The sequence below is a fragment of the Cynocephalus volans genome, chromosome 7, assembly GCF_027409185.1.
Source record: "Cynocephalus volans isolate mCynVol1 chromosome 7, mCynVol1.pri, whole genome shotgun sequence".
Taxonomy (NCBI): domain Eukaryota; kingdom Metazoa; phylum Chordata; class Mammalia; order Dermoptera; family Cynocephalidae; genus Cynocephalus; species Cynocephalus volans.
Window position 1 is genome coordinate 51,872,191 of NC_084466.1, and position 17,924 is coordinate 51,890,114.

The following is a 17,924-nucleotide window of genomic DNA, read 5'->3' on the forward strand; positions in this document are numbered from 1 at the left end:
GGAGCTCTTTTTGTTAAGCAACTGAACTTTGAAATTTAGAGAATTCTTAGGGAATACATTTATAGGGATGCATTTTAGTGATTTGGGAAATTTTCCTGAAGAATCTCTTTTCATTATTTTGATTAATTTTTATTAGTAATCTTTTTCTTCGTTGATTTGAGTCTTCCCTTTATAGATCTTTTTACTCACCTGTCCAATTTCTGATCTTAGGAACAGTCCAAAATGAGGCTTATCCAGTGGTGGGCTGGTAAATGTTTTATAGCCAGCTCTGATGTATGGGGGAAGCACTGATTGGTAGCATTTGAAAATTTCTGTGGTGTAAAAACTTTTACCGCAGCTGATTTCAAGCTACTATCATGAAATCACTGAACAAAGAGCATGGAAGAGATGGGCATAATCAGCTCTCACAAGTCAGTGCAATCTGAATTTGGCATGCTATTTTCTTATCTCATCTTTGTACCTTTCACTGTTAAGATTATGAGTCATAAATGATTTTTGTATATGGTGTTATTCTTATATTGTAGTTATGATTATGAATATAACAAGTGTAAAATACTTGTGGGCATATAGTATTATTGTGATCATCCAAACTAGAATACTGACGTAATGTGTAAACTAGTTTTTCCCCCCGTTTTTCAGTTGGGTGGAAAGCTTCGGACATGAGGGTCTTGGACTATTACTAGATATTTTGGAAAAACTGATTAGTGGAAAAATGTAAGTATTGCTAATAATTATTTTCAACTAAGCTACATTTGTATGTCCAATTATAATTCCAACACTGATATCTTTTATGTCAATACAGCCAAGAAAAAGTTATAAAGAAGAATCAACACAAAGTTATACAGTGTTTAAAGGCCTTGATGAATACTCAGGTATGTATTATAGGTAATTAGTATTTGTCCATCACCACTTCTTATATGAATTAGATTTTGTGATATATGATTTCACTTGCACTGAAGTAATGATGTATTGCTCTGATGTGCTTTTCATTACATGGTGGAAAAAATATTGAATTGTATTGAATTCTAGTGTAAACTCTCTTGCAACAGGAGAGACTTGGGAATGAACGGATCCTTTAATTATGCTTAACTCCTCATGTATAATTTTCTCTCTCTCGGTCCTTCTCTCCTTTCTCCTTCCTCCCTCCCTCCCTGCCTTTCTCCCCTCTTTATTTTGTCTTCCATCTTTTTCCCTCCCTTCCTCTCTCTTTTAACTTTCAAAAGTTTACCGTGAGCTAGCTTTAAAATCATACGTGATTATTAAATGTAGTCTGCAGTAATACTTATTACCAAAGGTTCAAATTGGAAAGACTTAGTTGTTACATTCTAGGAATTTAAACTCAATAATGAAATAAATGTACACAGATATGAGCAGGTTCCAGAAATCGAACAATGCTGCTTAATCCAAGTAATATGGGGTCCAAACATAATATGGAGGATCTGTAGAATCTGCATATTTAAAGAGGTTACATTAGAAGGGAGAAATCCTTGAAGGTCTTTATTGAAGTTAGGTTTATCTAACACTGTTTCTTGTTTGCTTTTATACTGTTTATTGCAGAAATTAACATTATCCCATTCCATTTTTTTAGCTTCAGCATCTAAACACATCTGCCTCATGATGTGTGAAGTAATGATAGGTGTTTCAGTTGCTGTTAGACAGCAGAGGAGAATATTTTTCCTGTAGTGGAATGATGATTTTTGTTTTTTAGCAAAACTACCTGTATTTTTCTGATTAATTTTAATTTATAATATTTTTCCTTATTTTTAAAATAAACTTTTAGAGGATTACAATGCTTAAATACTAGTATAGAGTACTTAAATTATTAGCATTTATTTTGTTTCTTTTTACTAAATGAAACAAATATTTATATTTTCTAATTATTTTTTGTCTTATTGAGTTGTTTATGGATTTTTAAGCACTTTCTGGAAAGTTTTCTATTTTTAACCAATGAAGTATTATTTCCATTTTTCCCTCTCCAATCAGATATGCTTTTCAAGGAAAATACCTGATGTAAAAATTACAAGTCCTTTCTGTACTGACATCTCTGTTTTTAGAATTATATTTTAGATATATTAAGTAGCTTTTTGTGTAATCTGTTTTAAGAGTGAATGAATAAAGAAACTGCAAATAAGGAGAAGTCTTTCTCCACTGAGTACATAGAACTGCTTTAGGATACCCCTTCTAGAGTGAGAAAACAGAAACTGCAAACTTCATAGTAATGGAAAGGCTAAGAGTAGAGAAAACCCAGAGACATTTTTTCAAACCAAAGGGGCATGTGCATTATAATTTGAATTTGAGAAGAATATCATGGTTAAAGTGAGGTGGTATATAGAAGATAATACTCCTACTTGGCTTGAGTTTGAATTGGAGTAGCAAACTTTATGTATTTATATTCTAATTAATATATTATTCATTATCTTATATTAGCAGATTTGTTGCTCATAGTTTGAGTATGTAGAGCTATAAAATATTGCCATTTGTATTTGGTGCTGTCATCTGTGCTAATAAAAATAAAAAGTTAATTTAAATTACCAATACTTAGTATTAAAATGTCTGAACTCTAAACTTAATAATATTAGAAATTTTTGGTAAGGGTTTTTTCCCTTGAAAATTGGTTGATGGTTGTCCTAAATTTTATTTGATGAAGTCTACAAGTATGAATTTTGTTAAATCTTATTGTGCAGAACTAGAATTCACTGAATGATGAAAATATAGGTTTTAAGAGGGAAAAAATGTAGTACCTTATTTGATTCCAATAATTAATTATGTAATTAATATAATGAGCAAATTTAATAGCATCACATGAAGGTGAATTTCTTAACACTAAATTGCACTAAAAGTATTTTTAAAATGAAAGAAGATTTTAATTACCTAGGAGGAGGAAAATAAAAGATAGTAAGGTGGAAAAGCTAATCTATTCAAATATAATTAGAACAGAGGCTTCATTTCGGTCAGTTAACTTTTTATGTGTTGATTTCAGGCACGCACCCAAAGCAAGGGTGCCTTGCTCCTGAAGCCAGCCCTGTCACCCATGTTTTCTCTGCTGCAGAGATTAACTCACTATGGGTAGTTGCTTAGCATCAGTATTCATGTCATGTGGGCTCAGAAGTTGGGCATCCCACACGAAGATTTAGGATATTCACCTTCCCCTACCTAATATATCATCTTCAGTGGCCTGAGATTCCATCTGTTAGGTAATAATAGGCCTCATGTAGAATGCAAATGGAACCCGGCATTGGTCCTCAGTTAAGAACAGGCTGGTTATTGTATTACCCAGTGTGGGTCCTTGACATTCAGGAAAGATATAACCTTAGACCTCGCAAAACTTTTGACACCTCTCTATCATATAATGGCCTTCACTAAATGTCCTTTAATGCTAGCACTGGTAAGTTGACTATTTCTCACACAGGGTCAACGGTTTTGTTTTTTAAATAATTAAATGAGAATAATTTTATACAAGTATGTAGCACTTTTATATTTAGTTATAGAAACTGAGTAGTGGTAACCTGGCCTTATTCCAGTCTTAAAATGAGTGCTACACATTTTTATATTAGCAAAATCAGAGAATGCTGCCTGTGATGGACTTAGAGATCACAGGATGATGGCCAAAATCGAAAAATCAGGAAATGCTCACATTCTACCTTCACACACGATGGTTTAGAGCTGGAGGGCTTGCCAGGGAATGTAGGTAGTATCACTTGGAGGAAATCAGCTTGAGTCGCCTTGAGTGGATGGAGGAGGGGCCACAGGATAGTGATTGGAGAAGCGCAGGCACTGGCTAAAGACAGCTGGGTGGGTGGGAAGTGAAGAGGAAATGCTGGAGACAAGCTTTACTCAATCCTCAGGTTTATTAGGACAGAACCACCTCTTTGATACTTGGTAATCACTGACTGATTGGCTTTCTGAACTGGATGTAAGTGGGTCTTTATAAGCTGTTAACAATTTTCTGGAATGGTTGTCGAAGCAAATTGTAGTTTTTGGCCAAATGCCTGTTTTTTCATTCTTTGTTTCCAGTTACAAAACAGCCCAGGGCATCACAGGAGTGAGCATTTCCTGACTGGTTTAGCTATGTCTTTGCAAATTTTCCACAGTCACCAAGACTGAGAGATCTCTCCAGAAGTCATTTCCTGGGGCCCTTGGCCCTTCTGCTTGTACTTCCTCTGTTGTTCCTGTGTTCCTTAGACAGTGATTTAAAGCAAATGAAATATTTCAGCAGTGTGATGGTTATTTTGCATAAATGCTGTATGTAAGATAAGAAACTTATAAACAGGATTTCACAATATACAAAGAATTTGAGTCTAAGCTTGTTGTAGATTCAAGTTTTATGCTTATATGTAGTCCTCATTTTGAGTTTAAGCCATAGTTCATAGGTCTGTAATTGGTATTAAGGTCCTTTTTTAGTGCTTACTAGGAACTGATCAACCAATTTTCCATTCTTTAGAAGGGTCCTCAAGATGCATGCTAGGTAAATAGTACTGTTTTATTGTTTCTGTTTATCCTCTGTATTTTGATACTTATCTTCCATGGATTGTAAGTGGGCCCTAGAGATATATACATTCTTAAATCAAATGTAATTAACACAACTCCTTATCTTCTAATTGGATGTGACATCCTGGCAGTAGCAAACAAACTTTATCCATATCCCAAATCATCCCATGTATATAATGTGTTTACAACTGCATTGTCTTCCTGATGATAAGTACCATTCTGATTAGGATACATATACTCATTATGGCAGTTTTTACATGGTATCTGCCCAAATCATTCTTTATCTTTGCTTATTTATGAACTAGATGTTAATATCTAGGCCTGCGCTGTGTAGTCACATGTGGCATTTGAGCACTTGAAATGTGGCTAGTCAGAATTGAGGTGTGCTGTAAGTGTGAAGTACAACTGGATTTCAAATACTTAGGGAGAAAAAGTGATACATCTCTTCAATAAATGCTTTATATTAGCTGATAACACCAAGGTCAAGGGTTCAGATCTCTGTACTGGCCAGCTGCCAAAAAGAAAAAAACAAACAAACCAGCTTTACATCGTTTACGTGTTGAAATGATGATATTTTGGATATATAGGTATGGATTCATGTTACTGAAAACAGTTTTACCTGTTACTTGAAGTTACATGTGGTCACATTGTATTTCTCTTGGACAGTGAGAATCTGTGTGTTTACTTATGGTAATATATCCCTTACCAACCTTCCTTCCAGCAAAAGATTCTCATGGCCTCAGTGTTTGGTTCAATATGTAGCTGTTTGTTTTATATGTTGGGAAATCCCATATTTTCACTGTTTCTCGCTTTCTCCAGTTGGCCACTTACCTATCTTAATAATTATCAGCTATATTGTTGTAAAATCACCATTGAGGGGTAATTTGTTTATTCTCATAGTTCTTGACATAAAGTGAATACTTATATGAGATTTTTAGGGTGCTACACAGTCATTATATTTTCAGGCTTTCCTAGGTGTAAAACTGTATTATCCTATAAATATTTCTGAATAACTACATTTCCTTCATAGCACTGTATTCCCAACTAACTCCTAACATTTAACCTCTTATTTCCAAAATATTATAGTATGGCTTGGAAAGGATTATGAGTGAAGAGAGGAGTCTTTCCTTATTGGCCAAAGCCATGGATCCTAAGCACCCCAGTATGATGACAGATGTGGTTAAACTTCTCTCTGCAGTGTGCATTGTAGGGGAGGAAAGCATGTAAGTGTTCTCAACTTTTTTCTCTAGTTTTATATTAATACAATTTTATTCATGTAATGTTTTATTACCTTTTTTACTTTAGACTAGAATTTTATTAAATGTTGAACTATATTTTAGCAGTTGCTTTAGATTCTTATTGGCTGAACAGAAATGTTTGAATAATAATTGTTTCTTTTAATATATTAGGAGTTAAAATATTTCTACAAAATACTGATTCCTTCTTCATATTTATTTTGAATGGTTTTAGACTAAAACCCTAAATAGAAATTCTAAATGAAGACTTTGAGAAATATACAAATGGGTTCTGTTTCTTACCTGATTTTTTTTTTCCCCAGGTAGAATTCTATCTGTAGGTCATGTATATCCCCTTTGTAAAAGCAAACATATTATTATTTGAAAATCTATTTGTAAGGCAAATTTAGAAAGTGATATATGTAGTTGTACTTTACTGGCTGAAGATACAAAGTCATTGATCATAAAGTACATACTAAAGCTTTAAAGACCTTAGTCGCATTTGGTAGGGCTATAAGTAAAAGACCATTACATGCATATTAAGATAATTATAAAGATAAACCTTTTTTTCCTTTTTAAAGAAGGTTTGGTTTGTAATTAAAGGAAGCATTTCAAAATTATTTAAAATGCCTACTAAAATGTGAAAAATGTAAAAAACTGAACAACAAAAGAACTAACAGAAATATCGCTCTCATGTAAAGGTAGGCAGAGCCCTATAAGTAGAGCTTCCTGCATTCATGTGAAGAATAGTCTTGTGGAGATCCTCCTGAGCTGGTAGATTCAGCAGGCTCAGTTTGATGGCCCTAGTTGGAGAGTCAAAGCACCACTCCAGCGTGGCTTTTCATCCTCAATGTGTGTTTACAGTGTGTATGTATAGAGGAGGCTTGGCTATACCCAGCTGCAGTCCCAAGCATGCAAAGCCAGGCATACAGCTTCAGTACTTTTTCTTTCCCAATTAAAAATGGCTATGTACATTTTGCTGTGAAAATCTGAGTGAATTATATATTGATAATATGGTACTCTCTGAGCTTCTCCTCCCTTTTGTTCCTTCTTCCATCTTCCCTCATCCTTTTCTTCTCCTTATTGCTTCCTCTCTCCTCTCCCCTTTCCTTCTCTTCCTCCCCTCTCCTCCTGGGCTCTTCCTCCCTTTTTCTATCCCATTTTCCTTCCCTTTTCTTTTCCTTTGCCCCTTTTTTACTCTCTATCCTTTTCCTTCTCTTTCTTTATCCTCTTTTTCTTTTCCTCCTCTTTTTTCTTCTCCTCCTTCCTCCTCTTCCGTATTATTTTTATTGTTTCTTCACTTCAGAGTGGGTATCAAATGACATAAGTAACATTTAGGACTACACGCCTACATTCACAAGCTGTAAGCTTCTATAGCTAGATATGCACTGTTAACACAACTATTCTTTAAAAGAGGAGGAAGTATAGTTCTTGCATGATTATTATAATTTATGTTTGAATGATACCTTACCACTGTGTTTTTTGGCTATGACAACTTCATTTACTTAAACTTGAGATGCATTAGAGTGTACTGGTTAAGAACATATATAGTGCTCACTACACAGACTGCTTTCCGATCCTTGCTCTGCCATTTAGTAGATGTGAGACCTTGGGCAAGTTGCTTAACTTTTTTCTGCTTTACTGTCATAATATATAATATGAGTTAATAATAGTACCTAACTAATACATTTGTTATATACTTTAAAATGAGTTAAAATTTGTAAAGTGGTTCAAATAGTGCCTTTTGTGTAGTAAGCATTATATAAATGCTTGATAAATAAACATCTCCATAGGGTTATTGTCAGGGATGAATGAATTAAAGCATAACATACTTAAAACAGTGCTTGATACATGCTGGGTACTCAGTAAGCTACTTATATAAAATATTATTGGTTGCCTAGGAGTATTAACTCCTTTAGTAGGATGACAGAGTTGTATTATGGCATTTGTGTTATTTGCTACCTGCAATTTAATTAATAGATTGAAAATTTCCAATAGCCTTGAAGAAGTTTTAGAAGCTTTAACTTCAGCTGGAGAAGAAAGAAGAATTGATAGATTTTCTTGTATTGTGGAAGGCCTTCGTCATAATTCTGTTCAACTGCAAGTAAGTTTCATATATATAAAATCCATTTTAAAGTAACATATAATACATACTATTTTATAACTGTTTGTGCCTGGCTTATATGTAAATAATGTTATAAACTCTGAATGCTATTTAATATTCTTTTATAGCATCATTTTTAATGAATGTATAGAATCCCAGTTTGTACTATATCATAATTTATCTTCTGGATACATCTTGCCACAGACCCATGATTAATTCCTTAGTTTACTTTTCTAGCAGTAGAATTGCTAAATTTCCCTGTAAAAGATATGGTTATAGGCCTGTGAATTGTTTATTCTATGTTAGCCTCATTAATTATAATTTTTAGGAAGTTTTACCATTGTGTGAATTATGGCTTCTCATTATTTTAATTTTCATACCTGAAAAGTTGAGTTTAATGAAAACTCAATGTTATAGATTTTTTTTTTTTTTTTTTTTTTTTAGGGTTCTAACATGTATTTGTAAGATAAAATCATTTCATAAGTCTCTTGGCCAGTGGTCAAGATAACATGTCAGTTGCAAAAGTGAGAGTAAAATCATTTTCAATATCTACTCTAAAGCTGAACTAAGGTTAAAGCATTTCACGTTTGATGTCTGTAAAACTGAACTTTACTTTTCAATTTCCTATAAACAAAATTCAAATTAAAAACAAATACAATGCTAATAACTTCCAAAAACAACAGACTCCATCTTAAATTACTAAAATATTAACAAGACATTTGCCATTATTTATAACTTTAGACAGTAGTGTGCTGATAAATGTTTAACAATGGGCTCTCTGGGGAGAAAAAGTTCTGATCTGTATCATTTGCCATTTCCATGGTGTAAATATGCCCACCACAGCTGACTTCAAGCTACCAGTGTGATATCACTGCGGAGTTCAGAGGTGCACATAATTAGCTTTTTTGTGTCAATGTGAGCCAACTAGAATGATCTACTGTACACCACTGACTAGATTTTCAAGTTCTGTGAAAACTTTCCTGAAATCCTTTTCTTACAATTAAGGGATTTTATCTTTCCATAAATACAAAGACATTCTTATTATGAATCTTGTACTTTCAAAGTCTGCATTAAAGAAAAGCAAAACCCAAAATTATAACTCTTCAGTAGAATTGCTAAAGTATGTAGATATGTTTACCATTTTTCTTAAGAGGCAATATAGCATTAGTGAGTAACAGTCAGAGTCCTGATTTTGAGTTCAGGCTATACCTTCTCTACCTCTGTGAATTGGTGCTAGTTATTTTCTCTCTGTGTGACATTATTTCATTACCTGTGAACAAATAGGGCTAATTATTATATTAGCTAACAGTGTTATGGTGAGCACCAAATAAAATAGTGCATATAAAGGGCTTTGCAACAGTGTATAGCACATAGTGAAAATTTAATAACTATTAATATTGTCAGTGTCAGTGACTACTTCTAATGGAATAAAGTGGTTAATTTGGGGCTGACTCAATTGCAAAGTACATTGGGATTTTGGTACTCTAGATTCAGCGGAGAAGAGTGATCTGGGGACAGACAGAGGCTTGACTGCTGGAAAATGAGAAATGGTCTCCCAGCTCCTCCACTTATACCCTTCTATGTCTTTACTTTACCCTTCTATATCTGAGTTTTCTTTTTTTATTTTATTTTATTTTATTTATTTTATTTATTTTTAAATTTTATTTTGTTGATATACATTGTGGCTGATTATTGCTCCCCATCACCAAAACCTCCCTCCCTTCTCCCTCCCTTCTCCCTCCCCCGCTCCCCCCCAACAATGTCCTTTCTGTTTGCTTGTCGTATCAACTTCAAGTAATTGTGGTTGTTATATCTCCCCCCGCCGTTGTTTTTCTGTTTTGTTTTTTTTTTTGTGTGTGTGTGTGTGTGTGTGTGTGTGAATTTATATATTAATTTTTAGCTCCCACCAATCAGTGAGAACATGTGGTATTTCTCTTTCTGTGCCTGACTTGTTTCACTTAATATAATTCTCTCGAGGTCCATCCATGTTGTTGCAAATGGCAGTATTTCATTCGTTTTTATAGCTGAGTAGTATTCCATTGTGTAGATGTACCACATTTTCCGTATCCACTCATCTGATGATGGACATTTGGGCTGGTTCCAACTCTTGGCTATTGTAAAGAGTGCTGCGATGAACATTGGGGAACAGGTATACCTTCGACTTGATGATTTCCATTCCTCTGGGTATATTCCCAACAGTGGGATAGCTGGGTCGTATGGTAGATCTATCTGCAATTGTTTGAGGAACCTCCATACCATTTTCCATAGAGGCTGCACCATTTTGCAGTCCCACCAACAATGTATGAGAGTTCCTTTTTCTCTGCAACCTCGCCAGCATTTATTGTTCAGGGTCTTTTGGATTTTAGCCATCCTAACTGGGGTTAGATGGTATCTCAATGTGGTTTTGATTTGCATTTCCCGGATGCTGAGTGATGTTGAGCATTTTTTCATATGTCTGTTTGGCCATTTGTATATCTTCCTTAGAGAAATGCCTACTTAGCTCTTTTGCCCATTTTTGAATTGGGTTGCTTGATTTTTTCTTGTAAAGTTGTTTGAGTTCCTTATATATTCTGGATATTAATCCTTTGTCAGATGTATATTTTGCAAATATTTTCTCCCACTCTGTTGGTTGTCTTTGAACTCTGTTAATTGTTTCTTTTGCTGTGCAGAAGCTTTTTAGTTTGATATAATCCCATTTGTTTATTTTTCCTTTGGTTGCCCGTGCTTTTGGGGTCGTATTCATGAAGTCTGTGTCCAGTCCTATTTCCTGAAGTGTTTCTCCTATGTTTTCTTTAAGAAGATTTATTGTTTCAGGGTATATATTTAAATCCTTAATCCATTTTGAGTTGATTTTAGTATACGGTGAGAGGTATGGATCTAGTTTTATTCTCCTGCATATGGATATCCAGTTATCCCAGCACCATTTGCTGAAGAGGCAGTCCCTTCCCCAGTGAATAGGCTTGGTGCCTTTGTCAAAGATCAGATGGCAGTAAGTGTGTGGGTTGATTTCTGGATTCTCTATTCTATTCCATTGGTCAGTGTGTCTGTTTTTATGCCAGTACCATACTGTTTTGGTTATTATAGCTTTGTAGTATAGCTTAAAGTCAGGTATATGCCTCCAGCTTTATTTTTTTTGCTCAGCATTGCTTTGGCTATGCATGGTCTTTTATTGTTCCATATAAATGTCTGGATAGTTTTTCCCATTTCTGAGAAAAATGTCTTTGGAATTTTGATGGGGATTGCATTGAATTTGTAGATGACTTTGGGTAGTATGGACATTGTCACTATGTTGATTCTTCCAATCCAAGAGCATGGGATATCTTTCCATCTTCTTGTATCCTCTCTAATTTCTCTCAGCAGTGGTTTGTAGTTCTCATTATAGAGATTTTTCACCTCCTTGGTTAACTCAATTCCTAAGTATTTTATTTTTTTGGTGGCTATTGTAAATGGGCAGGCTTTCTTGATTTCTCGTTCTGCATGTTCACTATTGGAGAAAAGGAATGCTACTGATTTTTGTGTGTTGATTTTGTATCCTGCTACTGTGCTGAAATCATTTATCAATTCCAACAGTTTTTTTGTAGAGGTTTTAGGCTGTTCAATATATAAGATCATGTCATCTGCAAACAGGGACAGTTTGACTTCATCTTTTCCAATCTGGATGCCCTTTATTTCCTTCTCTTCTCTGACTGCCCTGGCTAGTACTTCCAACATTATGTTGAATAGGAGTGGTGAGAGTGGGCATCCTTGTCTAGTTCCTGTTCTTAAAGGAAAAGCTTTCAGCTTTTCCCCATTCAGGATGATATTGGCAGTGGGTTTGGCATATATGGCTTTAATTATGTTGAGATACTTTCCCTCTATACCTAACTTATAGAGGGTCTTTGTCATGAATGAGTGCTGAACTTTATCAAATGCTCTTTCAGCATCTATAGAGATGATCATATGGTCCTTGTGTTTGAGTTTATTAATATGGTGTATCACATTTATTGATTTGCGTATGTTGAACCAACCTTGCATCCCTGTGATGAATCCCACTTGATCGTGGTGAATAATTTTTCGTATGTGTTGCTGTATTCTGTTTGCTAGTATTTTAGTGAGGATTTTTGCATCTATATTCATCAAGGATATTGGCCTGTAGTTTTCTTTTTTGGTTATATCTTTACCTGGTTTTGTATCAGGATGATGTTTGCTTCATAGAATGAGTTTGGGAGATTTGTGTCCGTTTCAATCTTTTGGAATAGTTTGTAAAGAATCGGTGTCAATTCCTCTTTGAATGTTTGGTAAAATTCTGCTGTGAATCCATCTGGTCCTGGGCTTTTCTTTGTTGGGAGGTTTCTGATAACACCTTCAATCTCCTTTATTGTTATTGGTCTGTTCAAATTTTGTACGTCTTCATGGTTCAGTTTTGGGAGGTTGTGTGTGTCCCGAAATTTATCCATTTCCTCCAGATTTTCAAATTTGTTGGCATATAGTTGTTTATAGTAGTCTCGAATGATTCCTTGTATTTCAGATGAATCAGTTGTAATATTGCCTTTTTCATTTCTAATTTTTGTTATTTGAGTCTTCTCTCTTTTTTTTTTTTATTAGCCATGCTAATGGTTTGTCAATTTTATTTATCTTTTCAAAAAACCAACTTTTTGACTTGTTGATCTTTTGAATTGTTTTTTGGGTTTTAATTTCATTCAGTTCTGCTCTGATCTTAATGATTTCTTTCCGTCTGCTAACTTTAGGTTTGGATTGTTCTTGTTTTTCTAGTTCTTTAAGGTGAAGTGTTAGGTTGTTCACTTGCCATCTTTCCATTCTTCTGAAGTGAGCGTTTAATGCAATAAATTTCCCCCCCAATACTGCTTTTGCAGTATCCCACAAGTTTTGGTATGATGTGTCATTGTTTTCATTAGTTTCAATAAATTTTTTGATTTCCTGCTGGATTTCTTCTTGGACCCATATGTCATTAAGTAGAATGCTGTTTAATTTCCATGTGTTTGTATAGTTTCCAGAGTTTCGTTTGTTATTAATTTCTAGTTTTAATCCATTGTGGTCTGAGAAGATACATGGGATAACTCCAGTTTTTTTGAATTTATTGAGACTTGATTTGTGACCTAATATGTGATCTATCCTGGAGAATGATCCATGTGCTGATGAGAAGAATGAATATTCTGAGGTTGTTGGGTGGAATGTTCTGTAGATATCTGCCAATTCCAATTGGTCTAGAGTCTTGTTTAGATCTTGTGTTTCTCTACTGATTCTTTGCCTAAATGATCTGTCTAATATTGACAGTGGGGTGTTCAGGTCCCCTGCTATTATGGTATTAGTGTCTATTTCCTTCTTTAGGTCTAATAGAGTTTGTTTTATAAATCTGGCTGCTCCAACATTGGATGCATACATATTTATGATTGTTATGTCTTCTTGATGGATCAGTCCTTTTATCATTAAGTAGTGTCCCTCATTGTCTCTTTTTATGGTTTTTAGCTTAAAGTCTATTTTGTCAGATATAAGAATAGCTACTCCAGCTCGTTTTTCTTTTCTGTTTGCATGGTAAATCTTTTTCCATCCTTTCACTCTTAGTCTGTGTGAATCTTTATGGGTGAGGTGGGTCTCTTGTAGGCAGCATATAGTTGGGTCCTCCTTTTTGGTCCAGTCAGCCAGTCTGTGTCTTTTGATTGGGGAATGTAAGCCTTTTACAGTAAGGGTTGTTATTGAAAGGTGTTGATTTATTCCTAGCATTTTATTGGTTGTTTGGTTGTCTTAGGTGTCTTTTGTTCCTTGCTTTCTGATTTACTGTTTGGTTTCTGTGTTTGTTGGTTCCTTAGGTTGTAGATAGCGTTTTTGTTTGTTTGTTTTCTCTTCATGAATGCCATTTTTATTATACTAGTGGGTATTGATTTTTCTTGGGTTTTTATGGCAGTGGTAGTTATTTTTCAGGAACCAAACCCAGTACTCCCTTGAGGATTTCTTGTAAGGGTGGTCGTGTGGTAGTGAACTCCCGCAGTTTTTGTTTGTCTGAGAAATATACTATTTGCCCTTCATTTCGGAAGGATAGCCTTGCAGGGTACAGTATTCTTGGCTGGCAATCTTAGTCTTTTAGTATTTTGAAAATATCCCGCAGTTTTTGTTTGTCTGAGAAATATACTATTTGCCCTTCATTTCGGAAGGATAGCCTTGCAGGGTAGAGTATTCTTGGCTGGCAATCTTAGTCTTTTAGTATTTTGAAAATATCATCCCATTCCTTTCTAGCTTTTAGGGTTTGTGATGAAAAGTCTGATGTTAATCTGATTGGGGCTCCCTTATAGGTGATTTGACGCTTCTCTCTTGCAGCTTTTAAGATTCTCTCTTTGTCTCTGAGTTTTGCCAATTTGACTATAACATGTCTTGGAGAAGACCTTTTTGGGTTGAATACATTTGGAGATCGTTGAGCTTCCTGGATCTGAAGATCTGTGATTTTTCCTATACCTGGGAAGTTTTCTGCCACTATTTTGTTGAATATGTTTTCAATGGAATCTCCATTTTCCTCCCCTTCTGGAATACCCATGACTCGGATATTTGAGCACTTAAGGTTGTCTGATATCTCTCTCAGATTTTCTTCCATGTCCTTGATTCTTTTTTCTTTCTTTTTGTCTGCTTGTGTTATTTCAAACAGCCCATCTTCAAGTTCAGAGGTTCTCTCTTCAACTTCAACAAGCCTGCTGTTTAAACTCTCCGTTGTGTTTTTTATTTCGCTGAATAACTTCTTCAGTTCAGCAAGTTCTCCTACATTTTTTTTCAGGACATTGATTTCCTTGTACATTTCCTCTTTCAGATCTTGTATACTTTTCCTCATTTCATCATGATGTCTAGCTGAGTTTTCTTGTATCTCATTTAGTTTCTTTAGAATTATCACTCAAAATTCCTTGTCAGTTATTTCAAGGGCTTCTTGTTCTATAGGATCTAGAGTTTGAGATTTATTAACTTTTGGTGGTGTACTTTCTTGATTTTTTTGTATTTCTGGTATCTTTTTTTTGGTGTTTATTCATTCTGGCAGGGGGTTTCACAGTCCACCAGTTGGAGACTAATGACTAACTAGGATGTTGCTGTGGTTGCCAATTTGGTATGGCTCCCTCCGTGACTGCTCAGTTGGCCTCTAGTGCCTTGTGTGTGTGGTTGTCTCGGGTCTTGGGCTTCTCCGGGGAGCCACCTTTCTGGTCAGCTTGGACTCTGCTGGGCTGGTGGATCACGTACCACAGGGTGTGTGATCTCTGTTGAGCTTTCACTTCCTGTGCAGGACTTCTCCGCGTTCCGTGTGCTCTGGCCCAGGCTGTTGGATCGTGCAGTGGCGACCCCACCAGGTGTGTGGTTTCTGTCAAGTCTCCGCCTCCCTGGCCGCACGTCTCCCCACTCTGTGGGCACTGTGGTTGGCTGGGGCATGTCTTCTGCACCCCTTGTCTATCAGCTGGGTCTTCAAGACCCTGCTCGGCACCGCCTCGCCCACAAGTCTACCAGCTTTCTGGTAGGCACAGATGACCCGTCGCTCTGGGTGCCTTTGTAGTACTGTGTAGATCTTTCTCGGGTCTTGTTCACCTTTGTATCCCCCCTGCATAGACCGAATCTAGCGCACACCTGCAGCTAGCTCTCCAGCAGGTTCAAGCGGACCTGGGAACTCTCCTACCACACTATTCCCACCCAGAAATTGGTTAGGCTTTTTCCCGAAATGGTGGCCGCACAGATGGTATCTGCCTCCCAGAAACAGGAAGTTTACCGGGGGCGGAGTCCAGGGTGTGGTGGAGTGAAAGTCGGCCCGCCCATACTTCCTTGCCCTCCCAACACTGGCCACGGACGCCCCACGCCACCAGCCCCGCCAGAGAACCGCGGAGGGAGTGGGAGGGGAGGCCAGCCCGCAGGCTCCAGAAAGCCCCGCACCAGCCAAGCACGTGGGAAGGCTCAGTGACGGTCGAGCCGGGCGGAGCTGCCAGCACCTGGGAAAATGGAGGCAACCCTGGGGCGGTGATTGAACCGGTGATGCAGGCGGGAGCCGGGTGGGCGTCAGCCCCCCAAACAGGGCTGGGCCAGGGGTCACTCACAGGGTTGTGCCAGGTCGGGTGCTCACTCTGTGCCTCTGGTTTGTCGCCTTCCCCGTTCTCGGCCGCTGCCGACTCGGGCTGTTCAGTCGCGGCGCGGCTCTGGCGCTCCCAGGAATCTTCTTTAATGCCGGCCTGAAACCTCGAATCCTGAATAGGGCAGCTGGCCGCCTTCAGCGCGGCCCTGGCCTCCGGGATCCTGTCTGCATCCACAGCAGCCCTGGCGCTGTGTTCCCTGTTTCGAGACTCGCTTTTGCAGCTAAGAAACAGTTCTTTTCCTGCTCCACACTTCAAAGCTGTTGCCTGTAAATGAGGCAGCCTCTCCTGCCGGGGGCAAAGTGGCGGTCACCCCCTACGACCAGCCAGCAGCTGCGGTCCTCCCTTAAGAGATGGCGAGAGGAAGGTCCCCAGTGGCTGCCTTTTCCACCTCAGCTACTCCGCGCCAACCGCCGCAGCCACCGCCATCTTGAAACCATAGATATTTTCAAAAATAATTTACTTCCCAAAGTTATCTTTAGACTTAAACTGAATAATATTCATTTAAATTTTCTTTAAAAAAAAAGAGAAAAGAGATTTTTATTGGTGTAATTATTGTTATAATCATTGCTAATCAAACCTGAGCATTTTTTAAAGAGAATTACTGATACCTGATTCTCACCTCCAGACTTTTAAAATTTAAGTGACAAGGTTGTGACCTGGCCATTGGGAGTTTTAAAAAAAGTTCCTAAGGTGATTCTAATGTGCAACAAAGTTTGGAAACCAATGTGCTAATAGATGACATAAATCTGTTTCACATTTAATAAAATGAAAAGTTATGGTGTTTATTTATTTGTTTTTTTCTAGAGCTCTGGACAGCTTGGCCATTTTGTTTATTGGTATGATAGGACTAGAAGAGCCAAATCTTAAATTTAAAAAATTAAAGTTAAAAATTAAAAAAATAAACAGATGGCATTTGAAGAAAAATCAGAAGATGTTAGGAACTGTGAAACTAATAAATTTATTACGACTTTTTAGATGACGGTGTTTGTGAAAGGCTAGTGAGGAACCCTGTTGCGATTTGTTTCAGCAGTAGGCAGAATTGAGGATCTGAGTAGACGGTCCCTAGTGCTTGGGTCCAGCTACTGGAAAAGAGCCCCTCTTCACTCATTCTGGGCTTGTCAGACAGAGAGCATTGGAGTTGGGGTCTGGAGTGGGTTCTCCATCTCTGACATAGACCCTGTACCTTCAGTTACTTAGTGTGCTAGGGACTTTTAATTCATGTACCATTATCGTCTGAATTAGTCCATCTTCTGTCGTTTTTAACAGAATACATGAAACTGGGTAATTTATAAAGAAACAAGATTTATTTCTTACATTTTTGGACGGCAGGAGGTCCATGGTAATGGAGGCACATCTGGTGAGAGCCTTCTTCTTGGTGGGGGCTCTGTACAGAATCCTGTGGCAGTGCAGGGTATCACATGGTGAGAAAGGCAAGAGCTCTTTAATTGTGCTTTCCTTATAAAGCCACCATGCCAAATCCATGATAACCCACTAAACCATTAACCCATCAATCCATGAGTGGATTAATCTGTTCATGAGGACAGAGTCCTCATGATCCAGTCACCTCTTAAAAGGCCCTACCTTTCAAAGACCATATTCAGATTTCCCATCCTCTTAGCACTGTTACAGTGGAGGTCAAGTTTCAGTGAGTTTTGGGAGGGACATTCAATCCACACAACCCTTGTTTTCCTACTCTTCCTTCTCCTTTTGTCTCTATTTCCTTCTGTTTCTTCTCTCCCACCTCCTCTCCCAGCTCCCTGTTCCCTTCTCTCCTTTTCTTTTCTTTCCTATCTCTTTTCTTTTTCTTTTCTCTTCTTGTGTTTTTCCCTTGTCTGGTCGGTCCATTGTCATCTAGTGCTTTTATTAGTTCCTTTTTCATGTGGCCCCAGGCTTCCTATTCACCACAAGATTAATAAAACCAATTAAACTTAAAAGAAACTTAGTAAAGCTGAACAGTTACTTTCATTTCTTTTTTTTTTTGCAACTTTCTATGAATCTTTTCTATGTCAC

General features: G+C 37.1%; 1 protein-coding gene across 4 annotated transcripts in view; it reads left to right on the plus strand.

The window, feature by feature from the left end:
- The window catches only part of DIAPH3 (diaphanous related formin 3), a 493,080-nt gene that overhangs the window by 130,806 nt on the left and 344,350 nt on the right, over positions 1-17,924 (plus strand). For all 4 annotated transcript variants that reach the window (XM_063102549.1, XM_063102550.1, XM_063102551.1 and 1 more), the window contains 4 exons: positions 640-714; positions 803-872; positions 5,575-5,711; positions 7,722-7,827. In XM_063102549.1, the coding sequence (XP_062958619.1) occupies positions 640-714; positions 803-872; positions 5,575-5,711; positions 7,722-7,827 (388 nt within the window). The remainder of the gene's footprint in view (positions 1-639; positions 715-802; positions 873-5,574; positions 5,712-7,721; positions 7,828-17,924) is intronic.